Below are 18713 nucleotides of genomic sequence, written 5' to 3'. Positions count from 1 at the left end.
CATATTTGTGTGACGCACAGAAAACCTGGTGCAGGTAGTCCTCCATCACAGTACTGCTCGGTTTCTGAGTGCATAATGAAGCTTCCATATAGTCTGCTGTTTGCACTGTATTTAATAGAACCAAGTGTCATCTATTTTATCAGTTTCTACTCTATTCTATTCTATATTATATTGTATTTTATTATTTTGGCAGTGTGCGTTACATTTATTTACTTTTTTGGATGGACTGTAATGTAATGAACTATAAATATCTAAATATCTGTTCATCACAAATCATGTTGTTCTTGTTAGAGATCACCCAACCCTATTTTGGATTAAATACTGTATGAAAGCACCAGTTATCAAACCCAATATATGTATATGTATGAATCTGTGTATGCACGTATGTGGGTAAATGTAATGTAATGGAACTGATCAATATCCAACTACAATCTCATACCCCAAGAAACGGTGGTTTTGATGAGAATAAAGACATCTCCATTTGTATTTTCCTCTTTTTATGTTTTATTTTTTTCCCTCATCCTGCAGAGAGGTCCATTACACATCTCTTCAGACCTGGGCGTGTACTGAAACATCCATCCCACTCATCCCTCTGCCACCCCTCACCACTACAGGGCAATCACTGTAAACATCATTTGAAGAAAAATCAACTCTTCCATCACCAGCTTTATCATCAGGGAATAATTGTCAGCTTGTTTGTTATCACCTTGCTGATTAGAACAATGTTTTCAAAGTCAGGAGTACATCAAATACAGTACAGGCTAGATGCAACTAGAAGTGTGCATGCATTGATATCTCATGTGTGAAACAGACTGGTGGAAGTTGCGGAGGGCATTACTTCAATGTCTAAACATGAACAAACTGACGATGAAGATGAGATGATGGTCCAGAATGTCCTAATCTACAAGATAACAACAAAAAAAGAGCTGAAATATTGAGCTTAAAAACACAAATATAAACCCACAGGTTGTGTGAAAGTATGAGAAATAAACCTGCAAACATAAAATACATATTTCCATATACATTAATATTATACAAGGGAGATATACAAACAAGAGGAGTTAACAGAGATGCTGTGCCTCTTCAGCTAAGATGAGTTGTCACTGTGGGCAAATGATGAACTAAACACACTACTGCCCGCCAAATCACACACTGGTATGCTGCAAGGAAGGAATTCTGCTTCCCTGGACATTTATTCTCTGCTGCGTTGGTTTTAAACGATTTATTTCCTGACAACACCTCCCCACATGCATCAGACTTCAACATATTGTGATGAAAATAGTAGAAAATATTATTAAAGGTCGGTCGAAACAGGGAAAAGAGGGCTATCTGATGATTAACGTTATCCCACTGAAAGGTTACGCTCAGCAATGGCAAGCTGGTGTCCAGTCTACAGAATTCAGGTTTTGTATTTGGTATTTTCGGCGTTGATGGACAAGCCTCTGAGGTGGGAAAAGAGGCGCCGAAGCGCATGAAGCGGGAACCCACCCGCTTCATGGGTTTGACACTTAGAACTCAATTTGAGGCTTCCTTGCTTGCGTAAGTTTCATGTTTTGTCCGTGAGAAGAACAGAAAAAGAAAAGGAGAGGAGAGAAGAGAGTAGGGACAGCAAGAGAGGAGAAACAGTGCAGGTCTAGTGAGACTCAAACCAAAAGAGCCTAAACATGAGCAGATGTGTGTGAACTGCAGAATCAGAAGAAGAATCCGGAGAAAGAGGACAGAAAAGTGATTTTTTTTTGTAGATTGTTTTTCTCTTTTTCCATTTTTTGTGTTTGTTACAGGTCATTATGGTAGTTTGTTTGGAATAGTTCCATTTAAAGCTAGGAGATGGAGCCTGAGGCAGATGGTTTGAAGTGCATGGATGTTGCCTGTAATCCTCGGAGGATTGCAGGGAGATGCAGGAAGGCTCAGATGATGCCGTATTGGGCCAGCTCGTGCAGCTCCAGGTGATTGAAGGCCTCCCATGGGCAAATGACGGTGATGTCTGCAACAAAAAAACCGACAGAGATATGAGGTTGTTCAGGGTGCGGATCACAGAAACTGATGTGAAGCACATTTTAAAACCTACAGTGAGCTCACCTGTGCCTAAGCCCTCCATTCCAGGGATGTCATCACCAAAGCTGCAAAGAAAAAGAAATTACAAACCAAATCTTTCCACTATTTTTAAACCTCTAAAGGAAAACGTGCATCATTCAAGGCATACCCCTGGATTCCCTTCTTCGGAGGCTTGCTCTTGAACTGACGAGTCTGCCTCTGCTTGAACTTGGGTGGTCCCTTGCGAGGGGTGGCGGGGCCGCCGCTGACGCGGGTGGCCGATTTGATCTCAGCTTTCGGAGCATCAAGATTCATTTTGAACAGTTATGGTACCTGTGTTCAGGATGCTGGCTTAAGAGACACCTCTCTGATGTGTTGCCGTCGTGATGATATCTTTTTAGAAAGGAGAAAGAAAAAGTCAGAAAACTCATCGAAAACAAGGGAATGAGCCACTTTCACAAGTTTGGTCCTTTTGTTTGCAGAAGAATACAACCTAAGACGCTTTATTTTGCCTCTGTCACCTCTATCTGACATTACAGGCTTTAATCCTCTTATTGATCTGACAACACCAGGCGGGATTTACACTCGTATATATTTCCCAGCGATTGAATGTCTGAGATGGACTACCTCGCAGCATGTTCTGTGAGGATGACCCAATTTTCCCATAATCCCTAGCTCAAGTTAATAAGTACTCCCCCTCCACTCTCTGTTTCAAGCCGGCCGTCCACATGTAATCTCGTTAGAGCAAGGACAACGCGGCAGATATGCTGAGCGTGCACTGTGGGTCTAAATGATCAATCCGCTCACCGCGTCCCGATGACAATGACAGTCCTGAACAAGTCTAAACCGTTAATGTGGTCATAGGACTGCAGGGTAAACTTTGTTTATGTAAAAGATACTGTGTAGTTTTATTTCAAAATAGAACCATAAAAGTGTTGACATGAGGAGTGTAAATGTATTTTAAAGGGTTGGTTTATCCAGAAATCCAACAACTATGTTATCTGTTTGAAGATGGTGCTACTTCAATAACTTATTAACTCTTAAAATATCTTTAAAGTTTAACAATAAAGAGTCTGCATATCAAAAACAACTTACAGCATTAGCGATTACTTTATAGCACTATAGGTATTACCAATGGAAAATAAAATCAGTTCCCAAAATCTTACAATATGTACACTGTAAAACCAGATAGGTTCATATAACTCTAAGCATACACAAAAAACATACACACACAACTAAATGTTTTTAGTAAATAAAATATTCTTGATCAAGTAGCTTTAGTCATTTTAAGTGAGAATAATTTTAATTTTGTAATTTTTGTTTGTACCTAATAAAATGTTATAAATCAGGAACTTCATGATTCTATACTAAGTAACAAGTCCACCTAAGTACATCTAAAGTAAATGATCAAGTACTCTGTACGTTTCTTTTTACTTTACTTAACATTACTTAAACTCAAGTGTACTACACTACATTAGCCTTTGTTAGCCCAACATACAATACCTATTCAACTTTAGTCAGGCAATTGGTTTTCATGCTTTTTTAAAACTAATTAGAATTTAACATTTCAAACAATACCCAGCTCTGATCATTCAGTAAGCTGGACACTTTCTTTTTTACCAAACAGAAAATCTACAGTACAGCTGATCCATCAATCAAAGGACAACAAAAACGCCTCATAAACAACAACAACACGAACCTCTAAATACAATTAATTCAGTTTATGAGAGTTTTGAAACCTTCATATATTGTTAAAAAAGTTCAACACCAGCAAAGAATATGTGCACAGCAGTCTGAGCTAGAGCCAAACAGTTGTAGGTCTACTTTTGTTTAAAAACTGATTCCTTATTTCCTTCAAGTGTTGCTTTGTATCTTTATTAACTGCAACACAAGACATCAACTTATTTCCATGGATTCAGTCACATTATGATCAACTAAAATTAAACAAAGAACCTGTAAAACAAATTGTTTGACCCGATGTCCTCCTGAGACCTAAATCTCTTTTTCGAGAGAGCTTAAAACAGAAGCACCATCTATTGTTGTCTCAATTTAAAAAGTTTCCACCTTTTCGGTTCAGGTCAGATCACTTCAGCTCAAATAAATGACATCTACATTGTTTACCACCACTATGTTAAATCCCACATATCTCAGTAATGTCTGCGGTGGTGGTGATGTAGCGGTGCTTCTACTCACCGGCTGCTTGGGTGAAGGACAGCCAGACGAGTGGGTGTGAGCGCAGCACGGGTCTGTCTAGCAGATGAGTGCAGTTCTATGCTAGGCTTGCTGTGAGGGCCAGTCGGGGCTTAGGGCCCCTCTTATATGCTGAGCCCCTGCAGAAGATTACCAACGCGCCACCTCCCTGTTTTAATGTCAACAGTTCATATGCATCACGTACACATGTACATGTCCAAACTCCATTTTAGTAATGTCACAGTGATGTGAGAGGGGCGTAATGTGGTTCAGATTAATGTCAGTTTTTAAACATTTGTGCAGATTCTGGATGAAAATTTGTGATTTCAAACTAATTCTTTTATATACTTTCTGCATTTGTGATGAAACTAAGGCACATTTCATACACAGAGGCAATTCAAAGAGCTTCAGACAATGCAAGAAAAGAAAGAAAAACAAGATGCAAACTTTGGATGTTCTATTCTATTTTGGATCTTATTTGTTTATTCTTATTGTTTTTGATTTAATTTGATTTGATTCTCATTGTTTAAGATATCTAAAACAGGAAAATGTCAGACTTTAACGTTTGTCTCCAGAAAATTCAAGAAAGCACTGAGCAAACTTATCAAACTGCTGATTTGAGACAATAGGATGTGCAATCCTGGAATATGATGATGCAGATTATGGATGCAGCAGGAAGCTTCCTGAAAGTCCTGGCAGCCCACTCGTTCTTTGTTATGCAATCGTCTCACCATCTGCTGCAGGCAAAACCCTCCAATCCTCCATCCTGCAGAAGTCTCTTAGATCATCTTAATGAACGTTTCAGGGTAATTCCCTGCAGTGAGAGTGGCCTCCATCTAGAGCAATAATCCAACACCCACATGAAATCAATCACCACACTGCTAATCAGGACTTCTTCTTGGTTAATTCAGGTGGATGTACCCACAGCGTCCTTTTGCCTTAAAGAGACACTTGAATGGTTTACTTCCATAAAGCTGGGATAGTTACAAGAGACAGCTTTAAAAAACACACACTTAAAACAACTTAAGCAAAGACTGAGATATTCTGACTTTGAATGAGTCAAACCTCTTCAAAAACAAAAAACTCAATTCCCATAATGCAACTTGAAAGTTTCTCTCATTAGTCCCTCAGCTTTCAAACTCCACACCTCCAGTCTGTGAGGCAGGATTTGCACAAAAAAGGTGTGTTTTACAAGACCTAGAAGACATGTTTTTACAGTCTAATAGTGCTCCCTGTGACCAGCAGTGTGTGGAATCGCTAATTCACCTAAAACAGAAAGTCTTCCCTAAATCAGATCCTCAACAGTTGAACTGATCGTTTCATCATGCGACACAAACTGAGATGATGAAACAATCTCACCACAAGGTCCGTTTCTTTTCTTTGTGCTTTCGATCATCGGTTCACTTCAAGGACTCCTCGTCTCTGTTGACTTAAAAGTTGAGCCTTACAATCTCCTTCCTCTCAAAAATGTGTTTTATTTATTGTTGTCAGTCCGTTCTGTGCATAGTTCGTTCTTCTGTTTAGTTTTTGTGTATCATGTTGTTGCTGCTACCTCGGCCAGCTCTCTCTGCACTGATGCTCTGACATTTAAGTGCATCTCACTGTGAATAACTCAATATAACGGCTAGTTACCAGATAAATAAAATAAAATGGATTTGTCCCAGTCTTGTCTGTTGTTTAGGACATGTGCAGTGGGAGGCGCTCATTGTTTGTCATCACTGGCTTGAAGGCGTGTCCGTCCAGACGCTCCTGATAACCCCTAAGCTCTCAGCAGGAGGGTGCACGTGCCCCGCTCTCTGCACACTATTAATGAGTGATCACTCTCATATGATAGGCAAAGGTTTCAAATCTGATCTATATTTGTAATATAACTGTAAATTCATACAGGAATTAAGTGAAATCAACTAATCTTTTCTCATTAACTTAACATCAATTTAAAGGTTTTATTTATTTCAAGTTAATTAAACTTAAAATTTCTATTTTTATTTTGAGACCACTTCAAAACTTATAAACATGAGTTCTTCTAACTTGAAGTAAACTGTACAGAGTTCAATCAACTCATTACATTAAGTTTCTAAACACATGATCATGTCTTTATTAGCAGATAGCTTAGCATTGGTCGAGAGTTAAAACTCCATTGAGACTGTTAACATATGGAAAACATAAGGAGCTGTGTGTCTCTCATACACTTTAAGATTTAAGTTGTGGTTGTTTCACAATAATGAAAACACTGTGAACCGTGATGAATGTTAGCATTTAATTCAGTCTCTATACCTGCTTATACTTGCAGTTACAGTCACATATTGTCTGTGCTCCAGTGCTGGAACAAAGTCTGCAGCAGCATTATTAATGTGTGAAATGAAGAAGTGAATAATATTTGTTTGCAATGTTTGTCTGTATGACTGAACATTTGTTGGCTCAAATTAATATCTTATTAAACACAAGTTCAGTTAACTCAACTCAATTGGTTTTACAACAAACATAAAAAAAAACAGAATTTTCAACCTAAGTTAACTCACCTGCCTGAATTGGACTAAAAAAGGTGACAGTGACCTGATTGAGAACAACCCAAACCACTAACTTTTGTAGTTTTTGGCATTTCTCAGCATTTAGCTAGCTAAGTATTTACACAGTTACACAAGCATTACTTTTTTGCCACCCGACTCAACTCCATCACACTCCTCATACTGCAACAAAGGTAACAAAAACTGGCCAATCAGAGGCAGAATACGGCGGCAGGATCGAGCTTTACGTGGGTGTTTAGGGCTGCGTACCTGGACTCACCAGGAGTTACGCAATAAGAAGTAAGGGTACTCATGTGGACAAAAACCAGATGAGCTGGAACTCAGTACCTGTGAGTACTGGCCCATTTGTAATGCAGCAAATGAACTTGCTGATCATTGGGTAGGCTGCTGAAGAGAACATCAATCCACATCACTGAAACTAATTACATCGTCTCTAATTAAATAAATGAATTAACTGACACAGCGTAATAACAACTATAGACATGTCCTGTATATAAGTAATATTTCAAAACTTAAATCACCTCAGTAACCTGTTGAACTGAGTTGACTGCGTGTTTGACCCGTGATCAGATGCATGTTGGGAGAATATTTAATACTGGCATGACGCAGTGTGACACATTGCAGCGGTGGCATCGGCGCTAATCTGTCTCCAGTTTTTTCCATGGCGTCACTCACTGGGTGCAGCGTTCTGTATATGATCGGTTCGTAATCCTCTGCATAACCCAGATCAAAGAATAACTGCAGGCAGGAGCGGCGCAACTGGCACCGCTGTAATCAGGACTTAAAGTGCATCACCATTACAAGACTAGTGCTGACTCAGTCAGGGAGATCAGGGTCACCTCAGAAAGTGGCCCTGTGAGATGTACAGACACCAGGCTGGATTCCCCTCGGCTGACTGAAAGACATCATTCTAACAACTGAACCCGTTCTGCTCCTTTTCTGACAGGATCCATCAGGTCATTACGTCTGTCTGCCAGGAGCCTCCTGCAGTCCTTACAAACCTCACTTAGATTAACTGAACATCAGATACATTTAAAATTACACTATTTACATTTATTTACAGTCAATAGTGAACATGTTTGTATATATTACTTATGTAAGTACAATTATTAGGTTCAAATCTTGCTCTCTTAAATGAGAATATACTCAAAGATTGTTTTCATTCAAGTGTTCTGTGTGAAACCACTCCTGTGTTATTTCTATAGTAAATACAGTCTGACAGCACTGAAACTCAGCAAGATGAGTATGTTGGATAAACCCCCTGCGATGATCGAATGAACAAGTTAAGAGGATCAACCAAAATATTTTATCCTCATGAGGGCAGACACACCGTTTTGTGTCTATCTGGCACTCCCTGGTGGCTTCTCCTTGTACTGAAATGATGCAGGGTAAAACAGTTTGTTCATGTCGTTGAAGAACATTTATTTAAATACAAATACATTATTTAAATATAAAGAAGCAAATGATCAGTGAACACATAAAAATATACTTTTAACACTTCAGTTCCAACTTCAAACAAACAAATGTGCAAATGAGTTTCATGACCAAAACATGACAAAGAATCAGAGAGTAAAGATTTTCTGCTGTGGCCCAAAGTTTTTTTTCCTCATGCAATCACACACACTTTCACAAACCCACCACTTCAAGCCCCTTACACACTACCAATCGGCTTTCCTGGAGTGGAACAGGTTGTTGGTAATGTTTCAAGTTACTGAAAGAACAATTACAGTTTCAAACAGGGCTGCACAGTTTATCACAATATTACTGAAAGTGCAATATCCAGATCACAGAAGCTGCGATCTTTAGATGAAGTTGTGTGATAAACAGCATTATAATGAAGTACTGTTGATGTAAACACTTTCGAATGTCACATCAGGATGTTAAAAGGTTTTTCAGTCAAAAAGAAACTGTGATGCAAAAGTGATCAATCCCACTAATCATGAATCATCTCACAACAATAAAATCTATCAAAGTAATCACAATCTATTTTTTTGTTTTACTGTATCATGCAGCCTTCGTTTGAAATGACCTAGATCTGATTTCTGTAATGTTTGGGATCATTCCCGTCAATGTACATTGTGACTTTGTTTATTGTGCGTATCAGACATCACAACACAGAAATCTAACAGGTAAAGACAAAACAGTTTCCAGTGCAAACAGGGACTATTACCAACATTTCAGGTTTTACCTCCAAATAAAGTCTCAGAAATGACTTTGGTGACTACAATGTCAGCATAAGTGATAGAAATGATGGACAAAGCTATCAAATTATACAAAATGCTATAAACTGGAATTAAACTGCTTTATCATCAGCTACAGCAACATTTTCTGTCTCTCAGGCAGGACGGGGGACCTTTCTCTTAGGCGTGGGTAAAAATATCGACTCATCAATGCATTGCAATATAGTTTTTACCAATTCAATATCGATTCATTAAATCCTCTGAATCGATTCAAGCCCCTGGCCAGTGGGGGCGCGGTGAGCAACACCAGCGTGTGATTTGCGTTGTACATGGCAACCGAAGCAGGTAGCAGCAGTGTTAAAGCAGCGCCTTCAACTTTAAAAGCAGACGTTTGGAGTCATTTTATATTCCAGTGTAAACTCGGAACACAGCAGACAGACAAAAGTAAGGGAGTGTGTAAGCTGTGCCAGGCACTACTAAAATGTTTCAATTAAGCCGACACCATGCAGAAGCTCTGCAGCAACCCGCGGATACACCTGTGGATTCAAAAGCTGTACACAGAGGTTTATTAATTATTTTAAAATTATCAACAGGTACTCTAATGAATTATTTGTGTAATTCTACTTATTACTGAATCGATATCGAAGCATTTAAATCAATATCAAATCAAATCGATATCGAATCGAATCGAATCGAATCGTGAGGTTCTTAATAAAACACAGCCCTACTTTTTCTGGACGTTGCCCGGAGGAACTGTACGAGTCAGTCGGAACATTAACGGACCTTGCCGTGCCAGCTCCCTCGTGCAAAGTCCGTGAAATGTCCGATTGAACCCATGTGTGAATAACGAAGGGCACGTTGACGACGATTCTCTCACAAACAGGCGAGAACCTGAAGGAATACAAAGGGTGACGAAGAAGAAGACACAGTCTGCTAACTGGAGAGTCGATGAGATTCAGGAAACTTGCAGCCTCTGAAACTGTTAGACAAATTCTAGAGACTCGGTTGTTTCTGACCCAATATAAAATCTGCTACGTGACCGCGGTGTCTTCCACAGAAAGGTGAACAACGAACTAAAAGCCCTGAAGGAGTCCTAAAGGCATCAGCTACCTTTTCACCTGCTGAGCTGGTAGTTTGTCTGTTCTGTGAACTGTGCGTCCGTCAGGAGGAGGACGGGGAAACGTGGAGGTAAAACCAGAGTCAGAAAGTGCTAACACTCAGTCAGTCCATCAGTCACGTCTTTTTCAGGAGCCTGATCTCCATCTTTAGGTAGGTTTTAAGGTTCTCGTCGAGGACGTTCTCCTCAATAGCGGCGAGCGCCCGGTCGCCTCCGTCGTGGTAGTACGCCAGCAGCTGCTCCGCGTGTTCGATCCACACACAGTTATGACAGCCGCTCATGCAGCAGTGGGTGGGAGCGGGCGGGGGACCCTGGTCTGGAGACCAGGAAGGGGTACTGTGGTTGGGTTCTGGTTCAGTGCACTCAGAGGAGTCAGTTAGAGGAGGAGGAGCAGGACAATCTGGTTCAGTAGAGAGGCAGCGAACGGTGCCGCTGTGTGGAGCGCCCCTCAGTGACCCCGGGGGGCGATGATGGATCGGAGGTCTCAGGTTGAGCAGGGAGAGGATGCACAGCTGGAAAACAGTAAACATCAGCTGTTATATGAATAATCAGAATTCAACTGCTGCTGTATTCTTCTGTTAAATCCTGTAAGTATTTCATTTTATTGGTGGGTGTCAGTGCAGCTTGTTTCCTGTGCACATTTCGATAAAGCTTGAATCTTTCATTTAAAGTGAACATATAAAAGGTTCATTCAACCTTTAAAGTCAAATTCAAGAACTTTTTAAGCACTTTCAAAGTACCGAAACCAAACTTTTCCTAAATGACTATTATACAAATGCAAGAGTGAAAAATAAAGTTTACTAAATGTACACTGTGACTTTATTTTACTAATGTGAAACAATGTGTAAAGAGTGAGACAGATGTGATAAAGAGACAGGTCTGCTCATCGAGCTGTGATTTATAATGTTTAAGGTTAAAGACTTTAAAGTAATGTGATTACTTTTCACAGCAGCTAGAAACACAACTGAGGCCAAACTTTACTAATCTCTGAACATAATGGATACTTCCCGCTGTTAGAATAGTAGAAACAACACTTTACAAACTGCTGTGAACAAAGTTAAAGGTCAAAATCTCCTAAAAGCTATCTGCTTCTCTGCCCTTAGCTCTACAGTACCGTTAGCTTAGCCACCAACCTTCCGTAAAGACAGCGACGACTTTACCACATTTACACCCAGACTCAGCATCCTCGGACCGAATACGGAGCTCCGTTATGTCGCCGTACATTTCATCTTGTTTAAAGTGTATGTTTCTTTAGGTTTCTCCCTCCAAACCTGTCTTACCAGCTCGTTGCGTCACTTCACATCACCCTCAACTATGACCTCTGCGTGAGGTTGTAAACAAAACCGCTGATTGGCCGACAGAAAATAATTTGACCAATCAAATTGCGCTTCTCTTAAAGTTAAACCAATGGGAAGCGTGGAATGTTTTATGGGCGGATCCCAAAAGGAGAGACTGCATTTCCAGTCTGTGTCCAGCAGGTGTCGGTATTTCATCTTTATGACCATGTAAAGACGCAATTGTTTCAATAAAGCTCATACAAATGAAAGGATGTGATAACAGATTATGATTGTATATAATTTTAATAAAGAATATATTATTTGACTGTGTTTCTGTTAGGAGTCAGAAGAAGTCACCGTAACTCAGACTCATGTTTATATTGTACTGTTGTCATGCACCACTCAACCGCTCAGCTAATTGCACTGAAGTAGATTGTTTGCAGCTGAGAGACTGCATGTGCCTCCTCAGGGCCGTGTCATCAGTTTCTGAGGCCGAGCAACATCAGCTGCACAGATCAATGAGGGCCTATTTATTGCATGTTTACAGTTTCCTAGTTATCCTTCCTATGTTACATATTATTATCCTCACCAATATCAATTATTGTATTTCTTCCTCTGAATTACAGTTAGTTCCATTAGCAGCAGTAAAGAGAATATTCTCCATTTAATGTCACTAGTAAGTGGAGTTAAGATCAGAAGAAGAGTCATGTGACTTGGACTTGAATCAGACTCAAGTCAAGAATCTGAGGACTTAACAAAATCAAGATTTCCAACATTGCTTTGACTCAATAACTTTAGCCGTATCAATTAATGACTTCATGTCCTATCCAATCCAACTTATTTGTTAAGCCCTGCAAGGCCGACTCACAAAATCACACAATCACACCAGAATCCATCTTTCCAGGCTTCAAGCTATTGTGTCCAAACTATAGTAGTTCTGACCAATCAGTGTCTTCTGAGGAACTCCTGGCGGCTACAGCGTGAGCTATGGGTGTGATGACAGCGTGTCTGAGAAGTGACGACAGTGGTAGCTGCTAAAGAGGCTAGCATCAGTTACATCAGAACTGGAGAGTATTTCAGACAGACTTTGGAGTTTTACTCCGTTATGTGGTTTGTTGATCTGACCGGTTGAAGTTCGCCACTGATAGACGGCGATAGAATCACCTGCCAGGTATTTTTTTAAAGAACCTGCCCTTTTCCAAACAGATTCCAACGACGACTTCTCAGAAACAAAAATATGATATTAAAAAAAAGGTTCACTGTTTATTGTCCTGTAGCAGCCAATCACGATGCACAAGCAAGAGGTAAAGGTGCGTTTGGCCGAGCAGCAGAAACACAGGCTCAGATGATGCCTCGGATTATCACATTTAAATCATTACGCCTCATTCATTCACAATTCTCACTCTCCTTTCTGATCAGCAATGGGCGTTTACTTCTTCAGTTAATCCAATCGGATTGAGCCACAATCTCCTCCAGCCAATCACGTTGCTGCTGTCAAACTTTAAATCTGTTCTCCTCTCTGCTGCTTTCAGCTCCTCCACCCCCATTCACCTCCAGTTCATCATATCCAGTGTCCGGGTTGAGCTCATCAGAAGTCCACTCCTCATCACATCCGGAGCTTTATTCTCTTCATCACCACCACCATTGTCTGGACTCCATCATCATATTTCCTATACTAATCACAGCACGTATCAGTTACATGTAGTTGGTCATTCACAAACAAAAAGCAGTGGGAACATGAAAAACATCCAGCTTGACAAATGAAATGACAAATGACTGTACGGTAGTTGTATCTCAGGAATAACACACAAAGAAACGCCATTATTTGACTGCAGAATGTACATTGTTTAAATTCGTTCATTATTTATGTACATTTCTGACCCTCGCTGTTACTCTGAAGTAAAGAGTACATAATGAGTTGTTTAAGGCTTAAAGCACAAAGCTTAGGACTTGGACCTGACTAGCAAAGACTTGTGACCTCGAGCCACCTCTGGCAGAGGAATCGGATATGTTACCTATACACCGGTATTGAAGCTGGAGTCATATTTACAATGGCTTACATAATGTAAGAAGAAACTATTATTAAAGGCTTAAAATTTAGGTCAGTGAAAGTACCTCGCAGGGAATATTTCTTTGAGATTCCCTGCACTGAAAGAGCATTAAAGCCGTAGTAAAGCAGATTTGGTGGATGAAACAGCTCCTTTATGCTCATGAGTGAAAGTAAACCCTCTTTTGATGTAGTTTTTCTTTGTGTGACTGTGGTTCACTGATTTTGTACCGTACCCTGCCAATTTCTTAACTATTTGACCCACTCACCGATGCGTGAGGAGTGTGTGCGTGCGTGTGTGTGTGTGTGTGTTTAGTATATGGAAGAGAAGTCTGAGGTCCCCACAGACCTCAGTGTTTGCAAGCGACATCCATGGTAACGTGGCGTGGAAACACAGCAGCTGCTGGGCCTGGCAGGAGATACCAGGTGTGTGGTGGGGCATGTTATCTCACCAGAGGCCCCGGATCACAATGTGACTCTATTCCAAGGAGAGGTTCTGCCTCAGTCGCAGTCACGCTTCATAGAAACACAGACCTTTATTCAAACACATAAAGCCAACTACACTTAAAAGGCTGCTGGATCACAAATAATAACTGAAGAGCAATAAGCAGACAACAGAAGGTAGCTGTGTACACAGACGGTCCGAACACAAACATGAGATTTATTTATAGCCTCAATGATTCAGTCTTATGATAATGGTTTTATCATAATAGTTTCCATTACACAGAGATTTTGTTATCGTGAGGCGTGCCCAATAATTCATATTTCACACAAAATGCAGGAAGGACAGAACAGGTTTTATTCTGTTCATGTGCCACCATAATGTGGATATAATAAAGCTATGAGTGGATCAGTGCTGTCTGATTCTGTAACAGTGTTAACGCTGGCACAGTCATATCATCTCAGTTTGTGTAAAACCAAAACAATGAGCTAAAAGATGCCAAAACGCACTGAGGAGCTCAGACTGCAGAATGAGGTCATATTTCTTTGTAGGTTTGTCACTACAAGTACTCCTTTCACATTATATGTAGTAATTTGATCCAATTTTAATATAGAAATATGTATTGGTGCAGCTTATAAGTACATTTGTATTTAAACCTGAATTAATTTACTTTTTTTTTTGGCCACTTGGAACAAGCTGTAAGCACATTGACGCCTTATAAAGTTGAACATGTTAGCATTCAGTTGGCTTTTTACACATCCAGCAGACACAGAGGAACTTTAGCATTCATTCGTGTCCATGTGATGAACATAAGTCCAACATTCACTCTTATTTTAACTCTGTCACCAACTCCTGAGAAAAATATCAAATTCTTTAGCTGCTAGATGCTAACTTTGTCATGTCAACAGGCCTTTGTCTGCAGTTTGGTGCTGGAAAAGTTTACAGTGAATTTATCGGAGCTTTTGCCCTAAAAACAGCAGCAGGCAGCAATTAGGTCGATAAGAGGCGAGACCGAACCGAAGCAGTAAAGCAGCCGGCAATGAAACCGAAACAATGTGCTTAAAGACGCCTAACTGCTCCATACAGCTGAGGGGAACTGCAGGAGAGTCAGGGGATAATTCTCTGTGGGTTTGTGACGACTGACACACCTTTAACATACAGTCCTACAGGGATTAACACATTCAGAGGCAACAATACGACATATATTTCATTTACAGAGTGATTGAATTTAGGTCATGGTTAGATGATCTAGCAGCTTTTGGTATCGGCTTGTGTAGGTCAGCTCAAAGAATCTCTTAAGTATGTCAGGTATGTGAGCACTGAGGAGGCTGAGGGGTCCGTTTTCTCCAAGGCTGGCACTCGACTTTCCTCACAAACAGTCACAGCCCCGCTGCTGGATTAGGTTTCTCTCAACACCTTTCCCCTTGGAAATCCTGGAGCCCTGCTTTACCTCCAGCAGGCATTTCCTGAGGGGCCCTTTTTGCAGACTAAGATAGACTAAATCAGGCACAAATACTTAAAGAAAAACAGCTTGAGGGAGGGAAGGCTATTTCTGACGGAGTTTGATACTTTTGAAACATTTCACATGACCCAGTGGTTCCCAAAGTACAGCCTGAGGACTCCCACGGGTTCTAGGGGAATTCTTGGACGGGTCGAAAAGATGAGTTCACCATATCAACATTATTGTTAAGTTTGTATGTATAAATATACCTTTATAGTATACTGTGTGTATAGTTACGTAGCATTGTGTCATAAATAAAGGTACATTCCCTAATTTTACTGCTCCAAGGGTCATTTTTTGCCACGCTAAGTGTCTGAAATATCTCAACAACTAACAGATGGATTGCCATAAAATTCGGTACAGATATTTATGATACCTAGACGATGAAACCTACAGGCTTTGGTGATCCCCTGACTTTTCATCCAGCTGCACCATGAGGTAGACCAATATGGTTTTGAGTGAAATGCCTCAACCACTATTGGATTTTTTGCCAAGTAATTTGGTATGCAGGAATCTTGATATTAAAGGTCCAGTGTGTAACATTTAGGAGGATCTACTGGCAGAAATGGAATATTATAATATAAATAGTATAGTCCCCCGTCTTTGTACAGTATCCCAGAACAGACAAACCAATTACTGGCTCTGGATTTCCTACACTCTTGGTTGAGTCAAGGAGTTTAAGTTGGTTGCAATCTCACAATAAGTAAACTAAATGCCACTAAATCCTACACACTGGTCCTTTAAATTGACAGTAAAATATCAACACATAAAGCAGGAGAGATATTCTGCACTAACAATACATCATCGGAGGACCAGCGTAGTTTCTCCCACATGCTTGGAAGTTAAGCAATATTCAGTTGGTTGCAATCTGCAACTTCACACTGGTCCTTTAAAAAAAGCTCCCCCTGAAATAAACAACACACAGCTTCGCTCTGGCTGCAGGCATCCTGCATGAGAGGGATTAGCTTCATCACTGTTAATCCCAGTGAAACCCTGCGTGCACAAAAGGCCTGGCAGTGTTTCTAACAACTTGTTGCACATTCAACGCTGTCCCACGATATAAGGGAAAGATTTTCCAAGAATGCAACCAAACCAAAAAAAAGGTATTTTAGAAATGCATCAATGTCAAACAACAGTGGTATGTGCTAACAGTGATTTCCAATCAGAGGCAAAAGGTACGATTGGTCGTGCAGCGCTTTTTGTTTTCATGTAATGTACCTCGGATACAGTAGTGGTCCCCATTTCTAGCTGCAGCTGTGTCAACAGTCAAACAGCTTCACCCAAGTCCTTCATAACAGAGAAAAGTGGCCATGAGGTTTTTCTGTCTGACCACCCGCTCTGTGTGCTGAAATGCCCCAACAATGGCATCTCTGATAACTGAGTATCTTTTCTATTTGTGGATCTGCAGGGATGAGCTCAAACTCCGATGGCCTGTGTTAAAAAGCTAGCGGGGAGGTGTTTTGGTGCTCAGGTGTCCTTCCTCAAGGTCCTCCCGGCTGACTCACAGGACCAGCTTTGTCCTGAGCGCACAAAGACCACACTGTTCATTTACCCCGAGCGGACGGCAGCCGTGCCACCTCCCCAAAAATTGACAAGTCAATGACACACCACAAATGGTAACTCGTCAGAATTGGCAGAAACGTGTTTGTGTATGTGTGAGGAGGCTGAAACAGGAGACCTGATGGTGTTTACTTAGAAAACAAAGAAAAAGTTGAACCAAACAGGAAAAATGATATTCCCTGTATATTATTGCAGCGATAGGCCTTTTGACATGTCGCAGTAGAAAAAACCCACATGTAGAAGATAAAATGAATGATTAACTCCATTTATCTCTTCTGTTTCAGGGTTGAGTTATTGTGCATAATGTCACATTGTTGTCACAGAGCCACCATTTACATCATTACTTGTGTCTTTTTCACAGCAGCCATATGAAATAGTAGGGTTAACACAGGTGTTACTAATGACACTAATTAAGGTTCTGTTCCATTCAGGTCAAACAAAGTCAGGGTGCTGCTACTGCACTAAATGGAACTGAACCTTAATTAGTGTCATTGGTAACACCTGTGTTTACCCAACTATTTCATGTCTAAATAGCCGCTGTGAAAACGGTCTATTGAAGGATCAGTGTGTAGGATTTAGTGGTATTTAGTAGTATTTGTTTAATGTGAATAAACTGTGAATTATTGCTTTTTACATCGCACAGTGAAGTTATATTCACACAGTCTTATAATGACCTTCATAACACCACAATGGCTTTTCCCTCAGAGGACGGTCCAGTAACGAGACAAACAAGGGAGTCATCAGAGGAAGAGTCTAATTAAGCACAAGCAAACAGGGAACCGTTCCAGGTAAAACTACAACAGATAGTGAGAAACACGTCTAGAGCTGTGTTCTCCCATCTGTTCACTGAGGGGTTTACGAACAGTCACAAGTCTCTGGTCTCATTTATTTGCATGTGATCTGATTCATATTACGGGAAGTTTGGTGACGCAGTGGCAATTCAGTTTCAATTACAGCATGTTCACACAGTTAAATATATAATCTGTAATATTTCTGCCTATAAACACGAGGCAAGTACCAAGTACCCCTGGATGGGAATCATGGGCCTGTGGCGTTGCTATAGCATATACATCCATCTTTTGTTCTGCTGTAACGCCTCAATGCATCACTATAAAGCTGTCCTTGATGTTGCGTTATTTTGCAGGTAAACGTAACTGAACATTAATGCCTAATTTAGCTTGGCTATGAGAATTGAGGCTCTAATCTTCCAACCAAACCGTTCAGTGAATCCGCTCTGTGTTTGCTCTGTGTACAGTTCAGGTCAAGCTGCTGGTAAATCATTCTTTAGCTAGCGAGGTCACCTGAGGGTCCGCGATGGTTGAGTAACCCGGGGGCTTGAATGCATAGCATGAAAAGCATTTAAGTACACTGACCAATCAGTGGCCCCGGATATTAACACCTCAGTCACTAAACACCCTCGCTGCTCTGTAGCTCTGTAGTAGCAGGATGGAAAGCTGTTAATGAACAACAGATGCAGTTTACTTTCTGGAATCATAAAATAGTTTTTAACATAACGTGCACCGTAGGACGGGCACAGAGAGGCAGAGAAGTGGCGGGCTGTAAATGTGTTCCTTGGCTCCTGATCTGAACTCATCGATGGCTGCAGTTTGTTGAGGCGTGGGAGCGAGGCATGCAGGGTTTGGGTTGGGAGGGGGGGTGGGTGTTATTTGGGAGAGACAGAGGTGCTTTGACTCAGGCTGTTAAGTGCCAGAGCTCTGGGTTCAGGTTTGGCAGCCAACTGTGCTGGACTGAGTTTATCAGTCAGTGCCTTACTGGGATAAACAACAGGCAAAGCAAAATGAAGTCATGGAAAATAACAGGGTACATTTACTCAAGTGAT

General features: G+C 40.7%; 2 protein-coding genes across 2 annotated transcripts; both read right to left on the bottom strand.

Moving 5' to 3' along the window:
- Positions 1 to 480: 480 nt before the first annotated feature.
- pde6gb (phosphodiesterase 6G, cGMP-specific, rod, gamma, paralog b) lies at positions 481 to 4327 on the bottom strand. The gene is made up of 4 exons (XM_051418522.1): positions 4228 to 4327; positions 2204 to 2427; positions 2080 to 2120; positions 481 to 1984 (listed from the first exon to the last, which is right to left on the bottom strand). The coding sequence occupies exons 2-4, from the start codon at positions 2347 to 2349 to the stop codon at positions 1908 to 1910; spliced, it is 264 nt and encodes an 87-aa protein (XP_051274482.1). The 5' UTR covers positions 2350 to 2427; positions 4228 to 4327; the 3' UTR covers positions 481 to 1907.
- A 3819-nt stretch (positions 4328 to 8146) lies between these two features.
- Positions 8147 to 11363, bottom strand: oxld1 (oxidoreductase-like domain containing 1). The gene is made up of 2 exons (XM_051418371.1): positions 11180 to 11363; positions 8147 to 10558 (listed from the first exon to the last, which is right to left on the bottom strand). Exons 1-2 carry the CDS (start codon positions 11228 to 11230, stop codon positions 10163 to 10165), a joined length of 447 nt encoding a protein of 148 aa, XP_051274331.1. The 5' UTR covers positions 11231 to 11363; the 3' UTR covers positions 8147 to 10162.
- Positions 11364 to 18713: the final 7350 nt, after the last annotated feature.

The sequence above is a fragment of the Dicentrarchus labrax genome, unplaced genomic scaffold, assembly GCF_905237075.1.
Source record: "Dicentrarchus labrax unplaced genomic scaffold, dlabrax2021, whole genome shotgun sequence".
NCBI classification, from domain to species: Eukaryota; Metazoa; Chordata; class Actinopteri; family Moronidae; genus Dicentrarchus; species Dicentrarchus labrax.
The sequence above is the reverse complement of the archived record's forward strand: the minus strand, read 5'-3'. Positions and strand labels throughout refer to the sequence as shown.